The 22,605-nt window shown below is 28.0% G+C and overlaps 1 protein-coding gene across 1 annotated transcript in view; it reads right to left on the reverse strand.

Moving 5' to 3' along the window:
- LOC111637666 (sushi, von Willebrand factor type A, EGF and pentraxin domain-containing protein 1-like) overlaps positions 1-21,390 on the reverse strand; it is a 127,866-nt gene extending 106,476 nt beyond the window's left edge. Inside the window, exons 1-2 of the mRNA XM_023383217.1 lie at positions 21,235-21,390; positions 15,408-15,477 (exon numbers count right to left, since the gene is read on the reverse strand). Coding sequence (XP_023238985.1) covers positions 15,408-15,477; positions 21,235-21,268 — 104 coding nt within the window. The 5' untranslated portion in view covers positions 21,269-21,390. The remainder of the gene's footprint in view (positions 1-15,407; positions 15,478-21,234) is intronic.
- Between the last annotated feature and the right edge of the window lie 1,215 nt (positions 21,391-22,605).

Raw genomic sequence — 22,605 nt, forward strand, 5'->3', positions numbered from 1 at the left:
ATCATAAAATAAGCTTAATTTGTCGATAAAATAACCAAATATTTATTCAAAAGTTATAATTATTAGATAATTAGAATATTCATTAATTAAATAAATTTAGTAACAAATCAAATATCGTTCTCTTAAATATATTAATTAAGTCAATTATTACATTAAATAAATGATTATAATTAAAAAGCTCTAAAGGAAGGAGGAATTTTTCTAATGACTGCTGTAAATTGAAATTATTATTAGTAATAATGTCATTTTTTTGAGGTTTACCATTATTACTTAAACATAAATCTAGTAACGACGAAATATTAAATAGATTTAATATATGATCTAAAACATTAATAAAATTTTAAAACTTTCTGAAGCATTTAAAAGTAATGTTGATAATATATCAATTCTATATATTAAGATTTCAGTAATATAATTAATGTACAGTATACATAACTAATGTTGATATATATTAGATTGATTGTTTAAGGATATGTATATAAAAAACGAACAATTATTTATTGTGACCTCGTTACAATGCCGGGCTGCAATTTTTAATCATGTTTTCCATTTATTTAATTTAAAATATATGCTCTCCACCTCAAATTAGTAATGGCTTGCCCCTGTACATCATACTTTTCCTGCAACAATAGAGTCGTGCCGGTCATCTATTAACTCCTTTTAGGGGAAAGGTTTGAATTGAAATAACGTGACTTCCGATTTGCATTGGACGTTCGTATATAGTTAATTGGAGCTATCTGCCACCATATCGGGTCTTGAATTTCATTTATCTAACACTGTTCTCAAGATTAAGGAGACAACGGTCAACAGTGGAAATTTATAGGTCTACAGTTTTCTTAAATTAAACGTGTTAAGTTATTTGTAACTTAATCTGACAGTGAATGGTACAGAAGTTACTATACAATGCTTCACACTATTAAGTCCGTCTTGTCTCCTTTATCGGAATTGAATATGGCCGAGCAAACTCCAGGAATGTTCATGGACGGTCTATCCGGATATGTTGGGTCCTGCTTCCATTGTGGACCGGGATCATTAATCATACATTGTACAATACATTAATCTATTATACTGTTTTAGGAGATTTATTGTTATTTGCAATTTGAAATAATCTTTTAAACAAATAATCAAGTAGAAATTAGTGCATGAGAGATTATCAAGTATGATCTATTTGAAAATAAAATTTTTCTAGACATAACTTTATGTAAATACTAGCTTACTCGTCGCGCATTGCTGCGATCTCAGAAGAAAGGAAATTCAAGCAAACTCGTTATGATAAAATTCAATTTACATTTTATCATTTTTATTGAAACTTATTATTGTTATTAATTTTCATCGGGAAAACATTTCAAAGTGTCGTTTCAATTCTATTTATTTATTACACGATACAAAAAATATCGTAGATACACGATATTTTTTGTTTTCCCGTCTGGTGCGTACACGAATAAATCAGAAGATTTTCCTATGCGTGAGCTGGCCACATACAGTTGTCCATGCGAGAAGCACGGATTCTCCAAATTTAGCCCACACACTCGCAGCGATTGTCAGAAGTGCGATATTCCCCATTTTTATATATATATTTAAATCCTTTATAATTTTAATTATTTAATTGCTGCTTCCTCTCTTCCTTGGCATGTTGTGAAATTTCTGATAGTTGGATAATAAACCGTTTTATTGTAATTTGTCTTTTTAAATTATTTTGAGTCGATATTAAAATTTGGAAAAGGGGGATCCCTAGATCGGTAAAATAGGCGAATTTCCTCCTACGACTTCGGTTGTTGTTCGGGATACAGTTAAGGTTTTAACAAAGTTCGAGCGAATACATAATTAGCAAAAAAAAGTTGAAATAAAGTGATTAAACAAAAATTATTACAAATATCGTAAATAACAGTTCACAAATGCATATATAGAGATATTTTTTGAAGGGGGGAAATGGTCTTCACAATTTGAAATCGATCGAACACACAGTGAAATGCTCGTATACACGCGCTCCATCTATCGTAGGATAAATGTACTATGCCCGAAACCTTCGCGGGAGTACATTAAACAACTTCCCAAAGTTTCATGGCAATCGGATAAACAGTGTGGTAATGCATGAAGGACAGACACACAGACATACATTCATTTTTATATATATAGATCATAAAATTTATTTCAACATTAAAAAATTCAAAAGTAAAAAAGTTTTTACGACCTGCACGATATAAGCTTTATTTACGCATTAATCAGTGAATTATTACCTTCTAAATACAATTATTAACTTTTAAATAGAATTATCTGTATTTTTTCTTACATTTGCCAATACAGTACTTTATATTTAATTAGCATTAAGTCTGATTTGATTCAGTAATATATTGTTTTTCCACATGAAATATATAGAATAATTTGCGGTTTATTATTTAAGATTTTGTAAATTTTCATTTATGTTTAAGTAAAATGTATTCATTAAGTAATAAATAGCCGAAATTATAATTAAGATGGGTATTTTAATGATCATTTAAACTTTGAATTTTACTATCACATTAAAAATAAGAATGTTATTAGAAAGCAGCAAAATATTACATTAATATATAAATATCAAAATATCGGACAGTTTAAAACATATATTTCTGGCATATTTTTTCTCTCTTGTGATTCTTTATCTGATTTTAAATTTATAATTAGGTGCATTATAAAACTATATTTCACGTAGTATTAACAATACATTTTTTTTTATGTAAGTAAATTAATTAAATAATTTTACTATTTACATACTTTTTGCAATATACCTAAACTTATACAGTAAATCTAAAATCAAAAAAACATACACTAAACTTTTAATCTTTAGCGTTCTAAATTTGTTTTATAAGATGCAAATAACTAACTTATTATTTATTATCATTAAATGAATGTTATTCTAAAACAAAATTTTAAAAAATGAAGTGGGCCCTATTCAGTTCTTAAATTTAAACGGTCTTCTGCTATTTAGTCATGCTTATCGGTTACAAATACATCGTAATAAACCGTCTTAACACAATTATACAATTCGCTATAAGAATTATAAACGCATGACCTGTTTTCTGTTATACAATGTGTTATGTTTTCAGTCGATTTTTTGTTAATAATAAATGAAAAAAATTCAAAGTGTATTAAATGACATTAATCATTAACTTTTTTTGTTTTTTTTTCTTTTTTCTACCTAGTTGTTTGCATCTAGTGTTAAAGATAGGAATTTTACAATAAATAAAATATAAATGGCATTCTTTAAAACACACCAATATATATATAAACTATAAAAAATTGTCAACTATTTAAGGATAATTAAAGAAAATATAATATCTATATAAAATATCGTTGGCACCATCACAGTGACTGTATTTTTTCCATATAGTATCATAATTATTTATTATTATGTTGTATATGAATATATACATACATAGCAATAAGAAATTTGTTAGCTAAAACTGATCATAAATAAAATATAAAGTGAAAAATTTAATTTAATAATCTTAATTTAATCAGATAAACCAATGATTTTCAACCTTTTTCGTAAGTAATGATATTCTTACATCATTTATTTTATTTTGTAGCATCCGTATAGAAAGAGAGGAAGAGAATACTCTTTCTCCCTCTTTCTATACAGATATATGCACAAAAGGTAATCCTAAAAGTAGATTATGTTTTGTGCATGACATATTTATTGCATCGAACTATTAAATATTTTACTAATAAGAGAAAATTTCAAATATTTATTTCATCTGACTTTCTTCCAAAATAAAAGCTAACATTGAAAATAAAGCTTAATAAAATCACCGACTATTTAAAAACTTTAATTTTTATCATTCATATTTTGATTTTTTAAATTAAATTGCAATTAAAGTTTAAGTTAAAAAATGGAAAAAAAAACTAATGAGAAACTATTTGTTTTTACATGAAGTTATTTGATGTGGAAGGAACGTTTTAGTAATTCGGAAACGGAAACGGATGTGGCACGAAAGTAAAAATATTTTGGCGCCACTTTAATGCTTTCTTATCCAAAATAATAATATAAAAAAAATACAGTAAATAAGTTAGCCCTAATTGAAAAACATTAAAACCTTATTCGTATTTCAGAAAAGTTTAGTGACAGAATTAAAAGAATTCTGAAATTTATTCATATTTAAAACAAACATTCTAAGCATTAGTTCATAATTTATTTTACTCAGTGTGTTATTAAATAAATTTATTTATTTTAACTATTACATAATTGTAGAATTGTATATATTTTAGATAGCAAGATAATCTATGATGAACTGAAAATATAAAGATTTTATATTTTATTATGGAATGATTTTGAATTAATTTTAAAATGAAACTGTATTTCACTTAATAGATACATTATTCAGTAAGCCTATAAACTAAATCGTCGTTTGTTGTATATACCTGCAGTTATTGCCTTTCGCACATTTCCGCTTTATATAGCCATCTTGGCTCAGAATCTAGTCTTAGGTTCTAAAAGTCTCGTCTAGAAGGAGTCATGTACAAAGCAATAGCCTCTGATAATTTATTGTCATATCGTGATATTGCGTCACTTCCACAAAAACTGAAACAGGAAAATAAAAACCCGACAAAAAATTGAAACTTTTATTAATGTTAGTCATGAGGTCGCCAAATGTCGAATGATTTTATCATCAATATAATTTTTATAATAGCTTTGAAAAGCAACGAAGGACAAAGTTAATTATGCTACTTCCGAAGTACTTATATCTGATTTTACCAAATTACTGTTAACATTACAATTACATAAAATTTAACATTATTTTTAGATTAAAAAATTTTTTGATCTATTTTTAATTAATTTAAAAGTGATTTATGAATTAATTTTAATTAAAATTTTTATAATAGTTTTATTTGGAATATTTATTAAATATTTGTTAATATAATTATTAAATTATTAATCAATTTTTTTGGTTTCTTAAAATAGGTAAATTTGGTGTTTTTTCTTTGATAAGTAATTTTCAGTACAAGCCATATATAAGTTTCTTCCAATTTCATTAACAATAAATAACTTTTTTAACCAAACAGAATAATAATAATAATAATTTCATAAACAACAGAACCTTATATTTTATAAAATAAACTCCTCTACAATATTAGGCCTACTTATTGTAGAAGTACATATTTTGTAATTTTAATTAATTTGACATTTAACGAGAGTAGGAGGTTCCCTTAATTGATTTAACCTAATTTATGCTATAAGAAGGTTTTTTTCGATAATTAAAACAGTAATAATAATGATAATGAAAAAGTAAAAGAATAAAAAATCTATTAGAATTTAAAATATTAGTATGAAAATAATCTTATTGAATGCTAATTTTACGATAATTTTCAATTGTTACTTTTGTAAGAATAAGTTGTTTATTTAAATTTAAAATAGTTTAACAGACCAGAGTTCATTAAACGACTTAAGATTATTAATTATAATACACAGTTAAACCTCGACTTAATGCCACCATCATTTGCTTTTTCCAAAATTGGCACTGAATCAACTATGACGCTAAACTGGACTTTAAACAATAAGAATTGTATATAGTATTAGTAGTGTAACCAGATCCGATGCGAAGAAGTCCAAATTAAAATCTAATATAAATCACTACACACTTAATTTTCAGCTTTAACACTTAAGCAATAGATTATAATAAATACATAAAAATTACTAAGTCAGTAATAATTCAATAATTAAATTATTTTTTCCTATATTTAGCATTTTTACTAACTTTTTCATTACGAAGGGAGCCCGGCTCTCTGGCTCACTCACTGATTACGCCAATGTATAATAATGAGGTCTGCATTATTATACATATGGTTTGAGTTTGAGAATTAGAAACTCAAGTATTTTGGTGATCACAATGTCGTTTTCAATGCAAAATCTCACATTTAATTCACGCTTTATAAGGATTGCGCTATCTATGAAGGTGATACTTCGAGGTTTCACTGCAGCAATAATAATAAATTCAGGTATAATATTTACTTAAATTGATTGTAAATAGTTTTAAAAATGTTTTTAAATATATTCAGTTACGTTTGAAGCTAATGAAATTTATTTACTGTATGTTAATAATAGCGCTGTTATACCATTATATGATTTTTATCTATTGTTTGAGGGAGAAAAATAAAGATTAATAAGAAGTGTACTTTTTCCAAATTAAAAATGATTATTTTCCAAATATAATTTTTAAAAAGATATATTTAAGTACAGGATGTGTGATGGAATGGGTTCTAAATTTATTTTTCTTAGGGTCTCAAGATCCATTACGTGGCACTGTTAATAGCTTTGATTTTAATATAGAATTTTAAGACGTATCATTTTACTTATTGAAAATTCAAATATATATATAGAATATTTTTGATTATATTAAGCGGTCCTATATTTTTTGTATATTGTTTTATATGTAATGATCTCCAATAGCACATATACAGTACATAGACTATGTAAAATATATCAATTAGTCAATAAGATGTTTTAGTTAAACAAATTTATATAAAGTATTATATTTATATAAAACTATTTAACTATTTATGTAAAACCCCTTATTGATTAATTTGCCTTATTTTACGGACTGTATGTGTATGGGCCATAGAGATCACCACTTATAAAACAATATACAGTACAAATATAAATACTTTACATAAAGTATTTTTTAACGCATAAAAAATATAAATACAATAATAGTTTTCAATGAAAAATTGAGTTTAATAGTTTTTAAATGTTATAACAACAATAAAAACAAAATTAGAAACATTAATTTGATAATGGCAAATTATAAAAAGTATTTTAAAATGAATTAGTATTATTGAAAATAGTAAATGAATGAAACCTGGAAATATAGTAAATCTATTCCTGTATGATAAATGTTAATGATTTTAATTGGTATGATAAAAACTAAAATAAAATATATATATACATATATATATTTTTTATTCAATTTCCTTCAGTTCCGCTATTTAAATCATTAGTGAATCTATTCCTGTATGATAACTATTAATGTTTCCCGGTTTCATTCATTCATCCTGTTTTCAAAAATTAATTTAAAAAAATAGTTTTTATTTAAATGAATTTTCTAATGTTTACAATGAATGGTAGTATAGATTGTATTATTTTTTATTTTGTTTTTATTTCTTTTATATTTTGTAGAGACCAAAAAACCGATGAGAGTTAATTGAACTTATATATCTATTCTCTCTGTATAAAATATTTAACTTAAAACTGTCGCAAAACTTCAGAAAAGCGTTGCGAAAATACGGGGAAGAAATGGAAATAACTTCATCAGGAATCAATGAAGTGTCACGAAATTTTTTTTAAGAACAGTCTATATTAGGAATGAGAGAACAAAGCTCGTGGGAAAAGCGAGCGAAGAGTCATAATTAAAGATATAAATTTATAATTCTTTTATTAGAAAAGTAATCATATACGTAAAAGCAGTTGGCACAACTAAAACACGTTATCTAATTAATATATACAGCATATAGTTTATATACTGTATATATAGACTGTATATGGCCTTGTGGATAAAACTACTGAACACTGACTATTAGTTGTTTGGTCGTGGAATTGCGCCTTATCAACGGGCTGGCCGCCAGGAATTTTCCCTGTTCTTTGTGTCTAATATCTAAAGACCAGTTTTCTACAGTTTCGATGACAGAAAATCCTCCCGGAAACCACTTTCCCTTTGGTAGATCCTCTTATGTTGTGTAATCTTAAAAATAGGGAGACTGAAAATCTGAAATGTATCTCTCCATAGAAACTTAGTGCATTTTATGTAATTTTTTAACGTAATTTTATGTAATTAAAGAAAAGTACGTTTCAACTTTAACATAGATTAATTGATAAACATGTAGTTCTTATCGAAATATACAGATATCTATTTAAAGCTAGCGTCCAACAGAGACTACATGTTGTTGGACTAATTGAAAATCTGATTGAGGTTGGCAAAATTATAACTTACATTTGAAATATTGAAAGTTTTATTAAGCGGATAATAAAAAAGTTCAACTAAAATTACATCCATCTGGAATCATAATATATCTACTGCAATTAGGATTTCTAGTGCAGTGGCAATCGGATATATTTCGATATCTGTACCCCAGACTTTATCGTCTTTCATACTACTTTCGCTTAGATATTCAGAAACCGACTTTGGATTGATAACTTCAGAATGTTTCGCAATAATCGGAATTTTCTGTCGTTTCGATGACCATTTCCCTTATTTTTAAATAATACACAATTCTTGGGAGAGTGAAGCTCCTGACTAATAGTACGAGACAAACAATTTCCGTCGTCAATAATTCTCTCTTATTTTATTATTATTATTATTTCTCTTTTTTGTTTTTTGTTCTTGTTTTATAAGACCAATTTTTTTTTTAAACATTACGCTGATTTGGTTTAAGAATCCCTAAAATTTTGCACTTATTATTTGTAGGGATAAATTCTTTCTTTTTCATTGAAGATACAGTCTACAGCAGTGTTTTTCAACCTTCTTGAATACGCGATTCCTTTACAAGTTAAAAAATTCTGGCGACCCCCTAGGGCCATATTAAAACTATATCAGTGATTTTAAAAACTATGTATTTAATTTTCTTTCTGTTGAGAAAAATTACTGTTGATTAAAATGAAAATTTCAGAAGAATCGACAATAACTTAACACACATAAAGTATGAAACTTTCTTTAATTATAACACTGGGCACGGGAGCTGTTGACATTTTTTTTAGGATCAGAATCTTCAGCTTCTGCTAAAACACTTTTTATTTCTTGCAAGTCAGCTCGAGACTTTTTCAGCTATGATTTTCTGGGGTGGGCCGTATCCACCCAGGCCCCTCCCTGGCTACACCCATGGCTGAGACCTAAATATCGATAAAAAAACCAATTGTACTGTAAAATAAACAGGTACAGGCTTCTCGCTGAAATTGTAGTGTTTTTAATGTAGTGTAGGACCTACGAACACTTGTCTTTTTCTTTTGCCCGCGACCCCCGAGTAAGGCTTCGCGACCCACAGGTTGAAAAACACTGGTCTACAGTAAATATCGATACTAAGAGGAATATACTTACCTAATGATAGGTAAGTATATTGGAGTCTTGTGACGCTACGTGTAGAAACGGTGTATAGTGATAATCAGATTTTTAGACTTTACAAGAGACGTTTCTTCATCTCTTCGCACTTGTTAGATCTGCTTGAAAGTTAATGTAAATTCTTAATGCATGGAGACATGACTAAGGGCGCGACTATACAGAAGCGAATCTAGTAGAGAGCAAGAGATTGGAAACGATATAGTTCTCGCAAAAAAAAAAAAAAAAAAAAAAAAAACGAACAAGGGAGAAACGAGAAATATCGCTGGCGAGAGTGAATTTCTGGTTCTGGCATCTGACAGAGTTTGATATTTATCGCGGCTCACCTCTTCTCGCTGNGCGCGACTATACAGAAGCGAATCTAGTAGAGAGCTATTGGATATTGGAGATGTAGTTCACGGAAAAAAAAAAAAAAAAAAAAACACGAACAAGGGAGAAACGAGAAATATCGCTGGCGAGAGTGAATTTCTGGTTCTGGCATCTGACAGAGTTTGATATTTATCGCGGCTCACCTCTTCTCGCTGAATACTGCGCATGAAAATGGTTTCTTATATCTTTCATCTATAAATAAAGGTTATTGTTTTAATATTTTTCAAACTATAGACATACGTAAAGTCATATAAATTCTGTTTTATTAACAAATTATGATAGAGTCCTTTATACTTTCGCTGTTTCCAGAGAGGATGAACACCGTAGGCCCACCAGTGGCCGAGTGGTCTTCGTACCCTGAACACTGGGAGTTCGGTCGTAGGTTCGCACCTCACTCGGACGGGCTGAATACATGGAGATTTCCGGGTTTTCTCCACGTCTGTAACGCCTAAATAGGGGCCAGTTTCCCTTAAAAAGACCTCCCGGAAGGCATCCCCTAGGCAGATCTCCCAAGTGTTGCGTTGTCTTAACTTAACAAACAAACATGAACATCGTATCTTCATTTTCTTTAAATTATATGTTCATCGTGAAGTAGGCTAATCCTAGTATCAATTTATCTCAAAAGTTTTTTCTTTGCTAGTAGTAAGCATCGTTGTCGAACCATTTTGTTTTTTACATCCATACTGTGGAATAATTCACGCTTCTATACGATGAGTTCAACGCGACTAACGTCATCATCTCCACTCGTTCGGTCGCGTCGGTGTGATTGTACAGAACTTAACGAAAGCGAGAAATGTCATCACCTCTTTTCACCACATATTCTCGCTCGGTTGCACATCGTTCAGCAAATCGCTCACTCACGTCTGCATAATCGCACCCTTACTGTGATCTTGGTATCAGGATCGAGATAGGCGAAGCTAGAGAAAGTTTTAAAAGGAAATAAGCAGCCTATTGTTGCTTGGGTACTATCTCGGTTGTCTGACTGTCTTGACAGGTATATCCAATAATATTGACAATGAAAATACATTAGAAGTAGCGAAAAATGCGGAAATACGTTGATGTCCTTTTAAAGGAACTTCAAAATATTGATTTTTCGTAAGAATCTTTCATAACATTTATATGGTCTGCTTGATGAATTAAACTAACTACTAATTCTAGTACTGTGTGATATATCTGTTTATTTCTCCAAGAGAGAAACTCTGTACAGGCTTCGTACCTAAGCATATATTACATAGTCAGGAATTACTTGTCAAGTACTCGGTGCCTTACTGTTGCACACAGAAGTATAGTGTGTGGTGCCGGTTAAGTGCTTCGAGACTTCTTCACCGGGTCCCAACAGCGGTAGGTTATTCTTTTAAGTGCAAAATGAGTTCAATACGATCACTGTCCAAAAACCAATTGATATTCAGTTATTTCCTACGCAATCTCTAGAAAAATTAACGAAATACCAATTAAATTTTACAATAATCTATTTTTGTTGAAAAACCAATAAGTCGCGATTTACTGGGATTTTTTGAAAAGTTTAATACACAAAGACAGACTGAAATATATATCTACATAGTATGATGATAAACACAGTCAATATTGTTTTCCGTTTTCTTATTGCATAACTGTGTTTATTTTCATAACCTATCTAAAAAGTTTATATTTTAGATGACAGAAGCCTACATAACATGTCGGTGCTGTTAAAATCGTAACTTTTAGTATGTTTCTGTGTATCAAAATTTTGTTGTATTCTGTGCATTTGATTCTTTAAATACAACGTACATTACACCAATAGTAATTTTTATCAACTGCTAAAAAGAAAGGCCTAATCATATGAAATTTACAAAATCTTCATCGACTTTTTTAACCTAATCTGTCGGAAAAACTATTTCATATTTGCTTTATTATTCATAGTGTATACATTATCTGTAAAAAAATCGAATAAACTTCTCGAATATTATCTAATATAACCACAGTAAATTATAAAAGTACTACACTATCTGCATAAAATCTGAAAAATTTATTCTAAATACATTTTTTTATTTAAATACAGTAATTATAAATAATGAAGACTCTATACATAATGCATTATGTGTAGCCTTTGCATTATGTGACCTTTTTTCTCATTTTTGAATCCTTCCGTCTTGAGGGACTAAGAGGGAATCAATTTACAATTTAAAAAAATACCGTAATAACTATAGACAGAAGTCTTTTCTATAATACACGCATTTATACTGATCTTTCTTTAAGTTGCTTGCGCAAAGTGACGCAAAACAAGACGTCATCTTAAAAAAGTGTTTAGTTATGAATACGATGCTTAAAAATTTTTAAATAAAAAAAAATGATTGGCGTTAGTAATTTGAGTGATGAACTTGTGCCATATAGCCATTTACCATTCTAATGTTTCTTCCTATGGCTGTCGGAGAAACTAAAGGTGACAGATTTATCTACTGAGTTAACCTCTCAGTGAAAGGACTGATTATATAACTTATTTCTCATTAGCGATCAATCATTGCCTCCTACGCCAGAGGAAACGAAAAATTTCATTTTAATTAACCGTAGTATCAAGAACATATATAAATAGAAATTGACTTTCACTATAAGTCTATGTTATTTCTAGAGTATCACTATGTATTGTTTTAATAACTGATGTCTTTTTAATATTTTTTATTATTATAAAAATTAGATTAGCGCTTCATTTGATCACAATTCTGAAGAATTAAAATAAAATACGTGTTCCTATTTTACTAAAAATAAGAAAAATGTGAATTATTGAAAAGAGATCGGATTCAATTGAACTCATAATTAATTGAAAAAGAGATTGGAGATTCAATTAATTGTGAGTCACTTTTATTCTTTATTATAAAAATTTAATAAATGCATCTTAAAATTTATCTAAAATAGAAACTATATATAAAGATTTCACGATGTTACTCAAAAGCAAATATCAATTGCATATCAACAGGAAGTCAGCAATTCAAAAAATATACTTTAGATGAATGACAAATCATATGGGAATTTACTGTATAAAATGATACGTAAGCAGGCTTAAAAAACAAATATCAGCTTTAAACATGTATAACAATTTGAGAAATTAAATACATATTTAAATAATTAAAAATTTAAAAAAACGTATTAATGTTTATGTTATTAAAACTATTATGTCTGTATCAATATTTAATATTCAAAACAATAATCTATATAGAATGTGAAGTGAATGTAATAACAAAAAAAAAAATGTAAAATTTGTTTTTAGAATTTCCTAAATATGATTAAACGCTAATTACAATAATATCTTTTAAATCTTAAGTATTTTTTTTATGTTTAATGTTCATTTATTTTGTAATTTATTGTAAACAAGTTTTATTTATTAAAAACTAAACTTATTTAAAAATTCTCGGGAAAAACCATAAATATAGGCCTACTTGTTTATATTTGAGCACTTAACATTGTCCGTTATTAAATGGTTAGTAAAGAGCATAAATTCTGCGAATAATTTATTAAAATAATATTAAATATTAAATTAGTGTCAAAAAGTTAGGTATGAAGGATTCCTCCTTTCTTTGGCTGATCTATTACTTAGGCATTCCAACAATTGTCGAATAAGTGGACATAAGTAGTTTTCATATAGCATTCCCTTTTTAGTAACATCTTTTCCGACCAGAGTTAAACATAATAACAAATCAAGTTGGATTTAGTTTCTTTCTTTGATCGGCATCTTTGTACAAAGTAAGTGGCAATACACGTCTTATGCCTCAAAATATTTCCCTTTCGATCATCTTTATCACACAATAACTTTTTTATTCTGTTCGATAACTATCAAAATATTTATTTTGTAAATATTTTCAAATATCATATCCATATTTCGTATGTTGATATGTAACAAAGATTTTTATTATAAACCAAATTTCTTACTAAAAAATACAAATTTCATTTTTATTACGTTAAGTTAAATTAATTCTTAGAACTGAAAATTTTTCTTAAAATATATATATATACATTAATGTAAAATTCTAAAAGAATGAAGTATATTTTTAATTAATTTAATTTAATTAATATATACTCTCCATCTGAAATTAGTAGTGTCTTGCCCCTGTACATCATACTTTCCTGCTAGCAATAGAGTCATGCTGGTCAACTAATTAACTCATTTCAAGAAAATTTTTAAACTGAAATAATGTAACTTCCGCTGCAAATCGGAAGTTCATATGTAGTTAATCAGGATCTCCCGTCTCTAAGGTTTAATATCTGTTCTCGACTTTCATCTATCTTACTCCATTCTCGCGTTTAAAGAAAGACAGACGGACAGACGGACGACCGTGAGAATTTATAAATCTATAAATGGAAGAGAAGACTGAGAAGCCAAACACGATAATTCTCATAAACGCTAAATTATATAATGCAAAAATAATTGATATACATTTCTAAATACTTCATACTTTTGTTAATTTGGAATGAAATTCTATTAAATTATCGCATTGTTCCATTTATTTATTTTTAATAGTAAAACAAAATGATAGATTTAGTATGAAAGCTTGTGTCAGTTGACATTATCATTATACTCTGTAAAATAACATAATCAATGAAAGTTTACTTGAACGAACATTTTCGATCAGAATTTAATTCTCAGTTTTTTATTTTACGTTTTACTTATACTAATATAAAAAGTATTTTCATTTTATTGTTTTTTCGAAATAATTAGATATAAAAATAACTTTTAAAAAACATTTTTAGAAATAAGTGCGCTTTTCTCATTTCTAAGCGTACGTTTTTTTCGATTTATACATAAAAATTCAAAAATTTCCATTTTATAAAAATAAATTTAGAGAATTAATGAGAATAGAGAAAATATATGAAGCAAATATCGTTATAGATCATATTTTTTAATGATTAAGGTCATTAACTTAAAAATTGTAAATATAAAACATTATATTACATTAAAATTTGGAAATTATATACAGTTTATATACATGATTTATTAAAAACTTGAATAAAAAACGAATTATATAAATGTCGAATTAATTTACTTCATTTAAAATTAAAATAACGACTCACATTTCTCTGGATGTATTTTATTATAAAAAATATAGAATAGTTCCAACTATATATATGACTGTACTAATAATATGACTGTATCCGATTCAGAAACTAAAATCGTCGAAGCGACATACAGTATGTAAAAATAAAATAAATTAAATTTATTACATTACACACTGAAAACTTTATTTTCAAGGCATCGAATAATTGCAGATAAAAATTCTTATTAAAAATAATATGGTTGATATGGTAAATTATATTGAATTAAATAGACGTATAGTCGTTTTAAGCATTTTTGGGGACCGAATCAATTTAAAATCTTTAGAGTGATTATGCAGTTAGAAATATTCTATAGAACAAAAACATTAGTAATGAGTAGTGAGATGAAGCCCCTAAGAAAATGAGAATGCGCTAATACCGCCCTGCAATATTGTTTTGAGAACAAAAACGTTTAATCCTAAATAGAGGCAGTTAGTTTCTCGTAGAAAGTCCTCCCGGGAAGAAGTGCTTTCCTGGGAGGACTCCCCTTAGCAGAGCGTCCTCGTGTTGATTGCCTTATCCCATCAAACTAAATTAGCATTTTCCAATGTTGCATATACTATAAAACCTAAATATTTGCGTACGACCATCCATTCAACTTCCTACTCGTTTACATTATTTAACAATTTATGATAAAATACATTATAAGAATATTCCATAGAAAATGTAATAGTTATTCGATGATTTAATACATCGTTCAAGTTCAAAGAATTGTAATTAAAACACTGTCAAACAGTAAGTTACCAAATGTAAAGAGAGGAAAACATGAAATTCACTGTTTTTATTCGGTGAAATTCGATGTTCTATAAATTTTGTGCATACAAAAGAATACAACTGTTATTATAGTATTGGTGACACTGTCCATAAAAATTTTAATTAAAAATTACGAAATCTTACCTATTTTGCTGTGCTACACGAGGATTTATTCTGAATGTCTGACTTTGAGTTACAATCATTAAACAATGTCCTGAAAAAAAGAGATTTATTTTTAGCTTCATTTTATTATAAACTAATAAAATTTCTAAGAATAAATACTGTATAATAAACTGAAATTTAAGAAATAGTTTATTTAGGAAATGAGTGATTTCGTGATTATTCTCTTTGATCTTTGTTTTATTAAAAAGATAAAAATTCAATATAACGACCTGCAAAGATGCTTGATGGTAAGAAAGTCATTCGATAGCTAATGTCGCCTTTGAACTGTAAGAAGCGGTCGTAAACTTTATTGATGATAAAAGAGACACATAAAAAAGATTATCGTACATTACTATCGGAATTAAGCGGGAGACGTGATACTCAATCCCAAATGGTTTGTAAAGTTATATAATAGGCAAAAAATCTTGACCTTAGTTAAACCGAGTTGAGGGACAATAAATAAATTTTAAAAGTGCCAGTTTAATTTAAAATCTATATAGTTTAATCTACGTTAAGAATAATTTAATGATTTATGACTTTTATTTACAGTACAAAAAAGTTATATTTGTTATAAGTTATTTTAAAATTTCTATTTAAAATGTATTAAAGCCTATATTTCATAATATACAGTGTATATTATAATAAATTTTATAGATCTGTGAACCCACAATATAATGTATGTTAGTTTCAGATATATTAAAAATTTAAATAACTTGCTTAATGAAATTTAAAACATAAAAAGCCTAATGTTAAACATAAATAGCTTTTCACAAAGTATAAATTCATCGTATTCATTTGATAAAAGTGAAGAAATACATCAATTTAATTTAATTGATATAGCCTATACAATTACTATTTAGAATTTACTATACATAATAGACTACTATAAAAGTAAATTGAATGTGATAAAATGCATTTATTAAAATGTAATTTATAGCTATATTTGTATACATTAGTGCAACTAATACGGATTTGCTACATTCCTAATGTGATAGATCTTAAAATTTTAATCTGAAAATTGTAAAAAGTATGGCTCTCACATTCTTTTAGTCTGTTAAAAATGATGACGTTTAGTATTACTCAATTTTCATAATTTTTATAGTTTAAAAGATTCCAATAAATCATAAAAACAAATTCATAATGACGAAACAGTTCTTTAATTATCAAAGTAACAACTCATAACAGACCTTTCCTTGTAAGCTACTACTGGAGCCGAGTTTTTATATTTCTTGTAGTCGACTTTCTTCCGAACTATCTCAATTATTACGGTAAATAAGTTTTAAAAATTTACAAATATTGTAAAAACTTGTAAAACACTTCTTCTTTAAAAAAAAGATTTCAGTAAACTATAAAAGTAAATTTATAATGATGAAGTAACATATCAGAACAGACTATTTCTTATAGGTTAGAGCTGGATCTGGAACTGGACTAGAGTTTTATTCTCCTTGTAGTCGACTTTCGCTGAAGTCTACATGAAAAGATTTGTTGTGAGATGTTACTTCGTAAATTAAGAAACTATTTCGTCATTATAAAGCTGATTTTATAGTTTCTTGGAAACTTTTAAGTTGAAAAAGTGACAAAACTCTTTTTACAAATCTTAATAATTCTTACAATTTAGTATAGCCTATACTGTATATTTTTCCTTTTAACAAAGACACTTTTTATTCTTGACATAGTCTAATCAGCTAAAGCTTACTTTAGCTTCATTAATTTTTCTTTCTTTTTATTTTTTTTATGCTAATAGAAATGTGATATAGATATTTATAGTATTTTATCCCCACCATACTTGTCATAATTTTGATAATTCTGCAGATAAGAATTATGCTTACACTTGTCAACACTCCACTAAACAAACACAAACTCGCCGTTTGGCAGAATATTATCTTCATGAAAATCTTTCATTTGATTTCATTATCAATCATAGAAATAAATAAATAAATATTAAATTTCGAATAACTGACAGTTGTTTAGAAATCAAAAATTCGTTTAAAATTGTTTAAAATATTAATGATAAGATTTAAGTAGAGGATTGCCAAAATAATACAGAAACAAATTTAAAATGGAGCTCTGAATTATCGATAAATTATTGTTGTGAGCAGTATCACAGACAGTATAAATGGCATATAATTTCGTTTGCTTATTAATTAAGAGGTTTATTAGTAAATGTATTTCGACACATCCATTTTATACATTAATTAGACATAGCCGAGAAGACGAGTGAAGAAATCTTCACATGATGATAAAATAAATTGAAATAAAAAGTATTAATTAACAGATCTGTTAAACATCAAACATTGATTTTATAAAATGTGAAGATAAACGCATATAAATGAATACTGAAACTTCGATATAAGACAGCTGTAATTCCTGCAGCGAAGGGAAGCAACCTATATTAACTGTGGGTCAGGGTTACAGAGATAGAAGAAAGCGTGGGTGAGATCTTTCCCTGTCTTATCATCCTGTTAACCGTATGGGGTTGATTTATAATTTTTATTAAAATCGAAGATATCGAGGTTATAATAATCTTTTTCCTTTTGATTTATATCGGAAATAATGTTTTAAATTTATATAAATTTTTAAAATATTTTGTTTATTTTAGCTTAGTCAGTGAACACAGTTAANCTTGAAAATCAGGAATGTTCTTTGTTTTTAAGGCCAAGTTAGCTCCAAGTTGCAACCAAAGCCATCTGTGCTTCGACCTTAAATCATAGTTTGCTGCGACTTGCATAATGTATGATGCCCTCTTTTCTATAGTCATGCGGGTGCCCCACAGACTATAGAAAAGGTGGCCATCATACATTATGCAAGTCGAAACGTCTGAAACGCACCATTTACGATAGATTCAAATTGGCTCAGGTAATCGCGGGTAGTTCAGCCTTCTATCTTTCACACATTTTCGACGAAACTATTACGAATTTGGCAGTGGAAGCTAGTGACACTAGTTGATATTGACCAGTATCGTCACCCTGGGGATTTGGCAGTCCGCGCGTATGCACGCACTGCAACCGTCTCTAACTCCATCCATTAGCAACTCGTAGGAAGCTATTTGACTAAGTGAATTATATTAAAATTTAAAAAGTAAAGAATATTTTATGCTATTTTTATGTACGTTTCTTTACAAAGCTATATTTAATTATAATTTTNTATATGTATTTAATTATCGATATGTAGTATTTGTTTGTAATATTCTACAAACTCGTTACATTTATTCTGCAACGAACTCTGAAAAATTAAATCATGCTTAAACAATAAATCTACGTCTTTATTATGCGGTGAACTACTTTCCTCAAAATATAATAATTATCATTCTTTTTAATTCAGTTTTGTTTTTCGCATTGGATTTTTTAAATCCTGAAATTCGTCATTAATATATGAGTCACTAAAGAAGCGTAATCACTCCGTCACATCATCCAAAATTACGCTTATGTAAAGGCAATTGAAGCATTTCTGTTTCAATAGCCATTTCGCAGGCGTAGCTTTGGATGATATCCATTTGGAGTTTGGCCAATTCGGTAACATCTATAATGCAGGTCATTAAATTTTCTGTTACAGCTTTTTATTAAACTTGCTTCCAGACATTCTTTAAGAATATCAAACTAAAACAAGACTAAAGTATTTCTTTCTGATATTCATTAAAAATAAATTCCTTTTATTTAGTAGAAAATTACATGTAAAAGAAATAAGGTTGAAGTGAGTTTGCATTAAACAGGTCATATAAAACTGAGATAATTTCTATAGTAATATACTCGTATATTGTTTAGCAAAACGATGTATAACGAAACTAATTTTAACATAGGGTAAATGATATAAACAAGAAATAAGTTTCCTATTCGATCGAGTTTCAAACCTCTAGCATTTAATTTCAACCTCATAGAATCAATTTTACAGTTCATAAAGAAAGTGCAAAGCAATAACTGTAAGTGATTACAAATGTACTTGTGTGTTTCCTCAACAACGTTGTAACAAAATGACATTAAGTGAGAACATATACGCAACATGTATTTCTTTATTTTGTAAAATTCTCAAAAAGTTCTGATGTTAAATCTTCTTGACTTTGCATTTTTTTACTTTTTGTAATTATGTTGCGTATTTTTGTTTTTAATTTTGAGATATATCAGAATAAAATTTTTAAAATATTTTGTTTATTTTAGCTTAGTCAGTGAACACAGTTAATGAGCTGTTAATATCGCTTAAAAAGTTTTGTCACCTGCCAAATTTTTCCGCTAAACTAGGTCAACTGATAACTTCTAAAGGTGTTCGTTGTTGATATTTTTAAACTGTAAAGAAAGCTTATAGAATCTCTGTTTTAAATAACGATTATAGAGAAAAGAGGACAAGGTTCTCTCGAGAAAATAAAAGATCGTAATTAGCTAGACAATTCGAAAATTGATATGTTGACGAAATTAGAGCTCATAAGATGTGTAAAAAAAATGCTAAAATGCTATTCATTAATCATAGGAAGCTAAATCTTGTGACACTTGTTAGACACCACCAATTGGAGCGAAAGAAGTAAATGAAACAGAATATAATATCCATCTACACGCTACTTATACTGAAATGGCCTAGAAGTTAATAAATTTTACAAGAAATTGACGTAAATGAATTCCAAATCAATCTAATATCAATTTTCATCCTCTCACTTAATTATAAGTGAAATGAAAATTGTGAGAAATTTGGTAAATCATCACTCATCTTTCAAGTGATTATTGAGATAATATACAAAAATATTCTGAGAACTTGTTTGTCAGAGGTTAAATAAATTAAAATAGACAACTGCATTGTACAAAAATACAAAATTTTAATTGCAATCTCTTGACAATGACAGTAGATGCTACACGAAGTAGCGCGATCTGTGTGGTCACCTTGTCAAACATCTCTTCAAAGAATAGTATGCCTGTAAGTCATACTTTCTTATATGGAGTGTATAGAGTATTTGTATAGATTCATACAAATACAATGCCAATATTTCATGGCTTTTCCAAATTTAGTTAATAGTTTATTCTTCGTAAAACTACTTTCGTATGATATAGATCCACTTGAATATTTCAACTTAAAAATTTTGCTAAGAATATAAACAATTTAAACCTATATCCGTCTTTCTCACTTAAACTATCTTTAAACTGAAACAGTTTTCTCCTTCAAGGTAAAAAAAAAGAAGAAAAAAAGGGCGTTTACAACTTTCTAAAAGTTATTTATGCCGTTCACCTCACATGAGAACAACGCTTAGTTATGTCAGACTAGATTTAATGCTTTGCATTTAAACGTCCATAATTCAAGGAGACGATAAACATTGTGCATAACGCATTGCAGCTATTTTTTGTAACTGTAATTCAAATTTAATCCATCATATTGCCATATATATGTAAATAAATACTATTTTTGTATATATTTTTTTAACCTTTTAACCAGCTCAAAACGAGAATAATTTTCAGTTTAATAACGAACTTGACCTATAACCTGAACATAACGATTTATTAAACTTTGAAAACAATATAAACTTATAATAATAATAATGCTGAGATGCATTAAATTTAGTTAGTTCAATTTTATAACTAGATAAATAATCTGTAATGAATTAAAGTGATTAGTTAACGGTCAATAGTTAGCGTGTATGACATAAAACAATTAATAAACAGTAAAAATTAATGATTAAAATATTAATAACTGGCAAATTTAAATCATGGCGCATTTCTAAACGAATACAGTAGAACGTTTCTAGAATACAAAACATTAAAATTTGCATTGATCAAGGTCAAAATTTCAATGGGGGTAGAAAAACCATTTTTCAATCAAGATTATACAAACTTACCTAACAGGAATAAAAATAGAATTAGATTCTTCATAGGTATAAAGTTTGTTTCAAAACAATTTTTCTTCAAAAAAACAGCTCTTCCGCTTTAAAATAATCTGATGGGAACTAGAACCAACTTCCTACGCTTATAGGAAATGTTAAAAAGATAAACACAGAATAATTATTCGCTTTTTATGTCTTTCTTGAAGAACCGCCTACATCCAGACGAGCCATTTAAATGGCCAATATGCCATACGATTCGTCTCTACGGCTCCAACCACTCCGACTTTCATTGGTGCGTTTTGATTTTTAAATAAATATTTATAAAAAATTCCCCAAAAAATTGATTATTTTGAAAAAAAAATAATGAATTTGCTTTGACTTTAAGTTCGTCTCTTGCAGCAGAATTTTGATTCTGCTACAAGAGACGAACTTAAAAACAGCTTTTGAAGCTTTTGTTCAGGATGAATTGTCTGCTGTTTATTCATACATAGTCGTTATTCATGCAATGATCGAAATATAAAGTAAGCATTTTGAAACAGAAAACCAGTGAGAATTTTTTTTCAATAACAAATAACTTATGGATTTGCAATAAAAATAGTGAGTAGGAATTGGTGAGAATCAAGACTTAAAGATAGGTTGTAAAACATAATAATCATTAATTTCAAGTCTACACCAACTACCTGCTGGTAACATTAGTAGATATTCTATACCTTCGTCTGACCACAAATATAACCTTCTATTTAAACACAGAACATTCACATTTGAATGTTTGTAATTGTTACTATTACCGGAGATAATTCATTTCTTTGACAAATGATCTTGATGAGTTTCATTTTAGTACATATGGAAATATAGTTAAAAATATGTCACTCATAAAAAGTAAACTATACATTGCAACAAATAAAAAATGTTTATTTAATTTAGTTTTTTAACGTGATTGTTACTACTTTTTTCCCGTTTTAGTTTTCTAGTCTCTACACGTGTATTTTCAAACTTTAGTAGCATCCTAATATTCTACTTTTATTAATAATTCAGAGTAAATTTATAAATTGCAAAATTTTATATCGGTATGAAACATATACTCTTAGTTTTACGAAAAGTAACTTTGTCAAATATGTCAACGTAACGCTTAAACGATTTGAGAAAAAACAATTTATCGTAATAAATTTCTATGGAAATCTCTTTTATTTCCGTGTAAATACGTGGAGAAGATATGGTAAATTTTACGTGATTGGCCTGTCGCCTAAGCGTGTACTCGCTACCAATTAGGGTGCGACTATGCAGACGCGAGCGAGCGAATTGTCCGAGAGAGCGAGAATATGTGGCGAGAAGAGGCGAGACGCGATAAATATCAAAACCTGTCAGANCATTAGTAAATAATATAAA

Source organism: Centruroides sculpturatus, unplaced genomic scaffold (assembly GCF_000671375.1).
Source record: "Centruroides sculpturatus isolate CEXI.00-Female unplaced genomic scaffold, Cexi_2.0 scaffold1196, whole genome shotgun sequence".
In the NCBI taxonomy this organism is placed as follows: Eukaryota; Metazoa; Arthropoda; class Arachnida; order Scorpiones; family Buthidae; genus Centruroides; species Centruroides sculpturatus.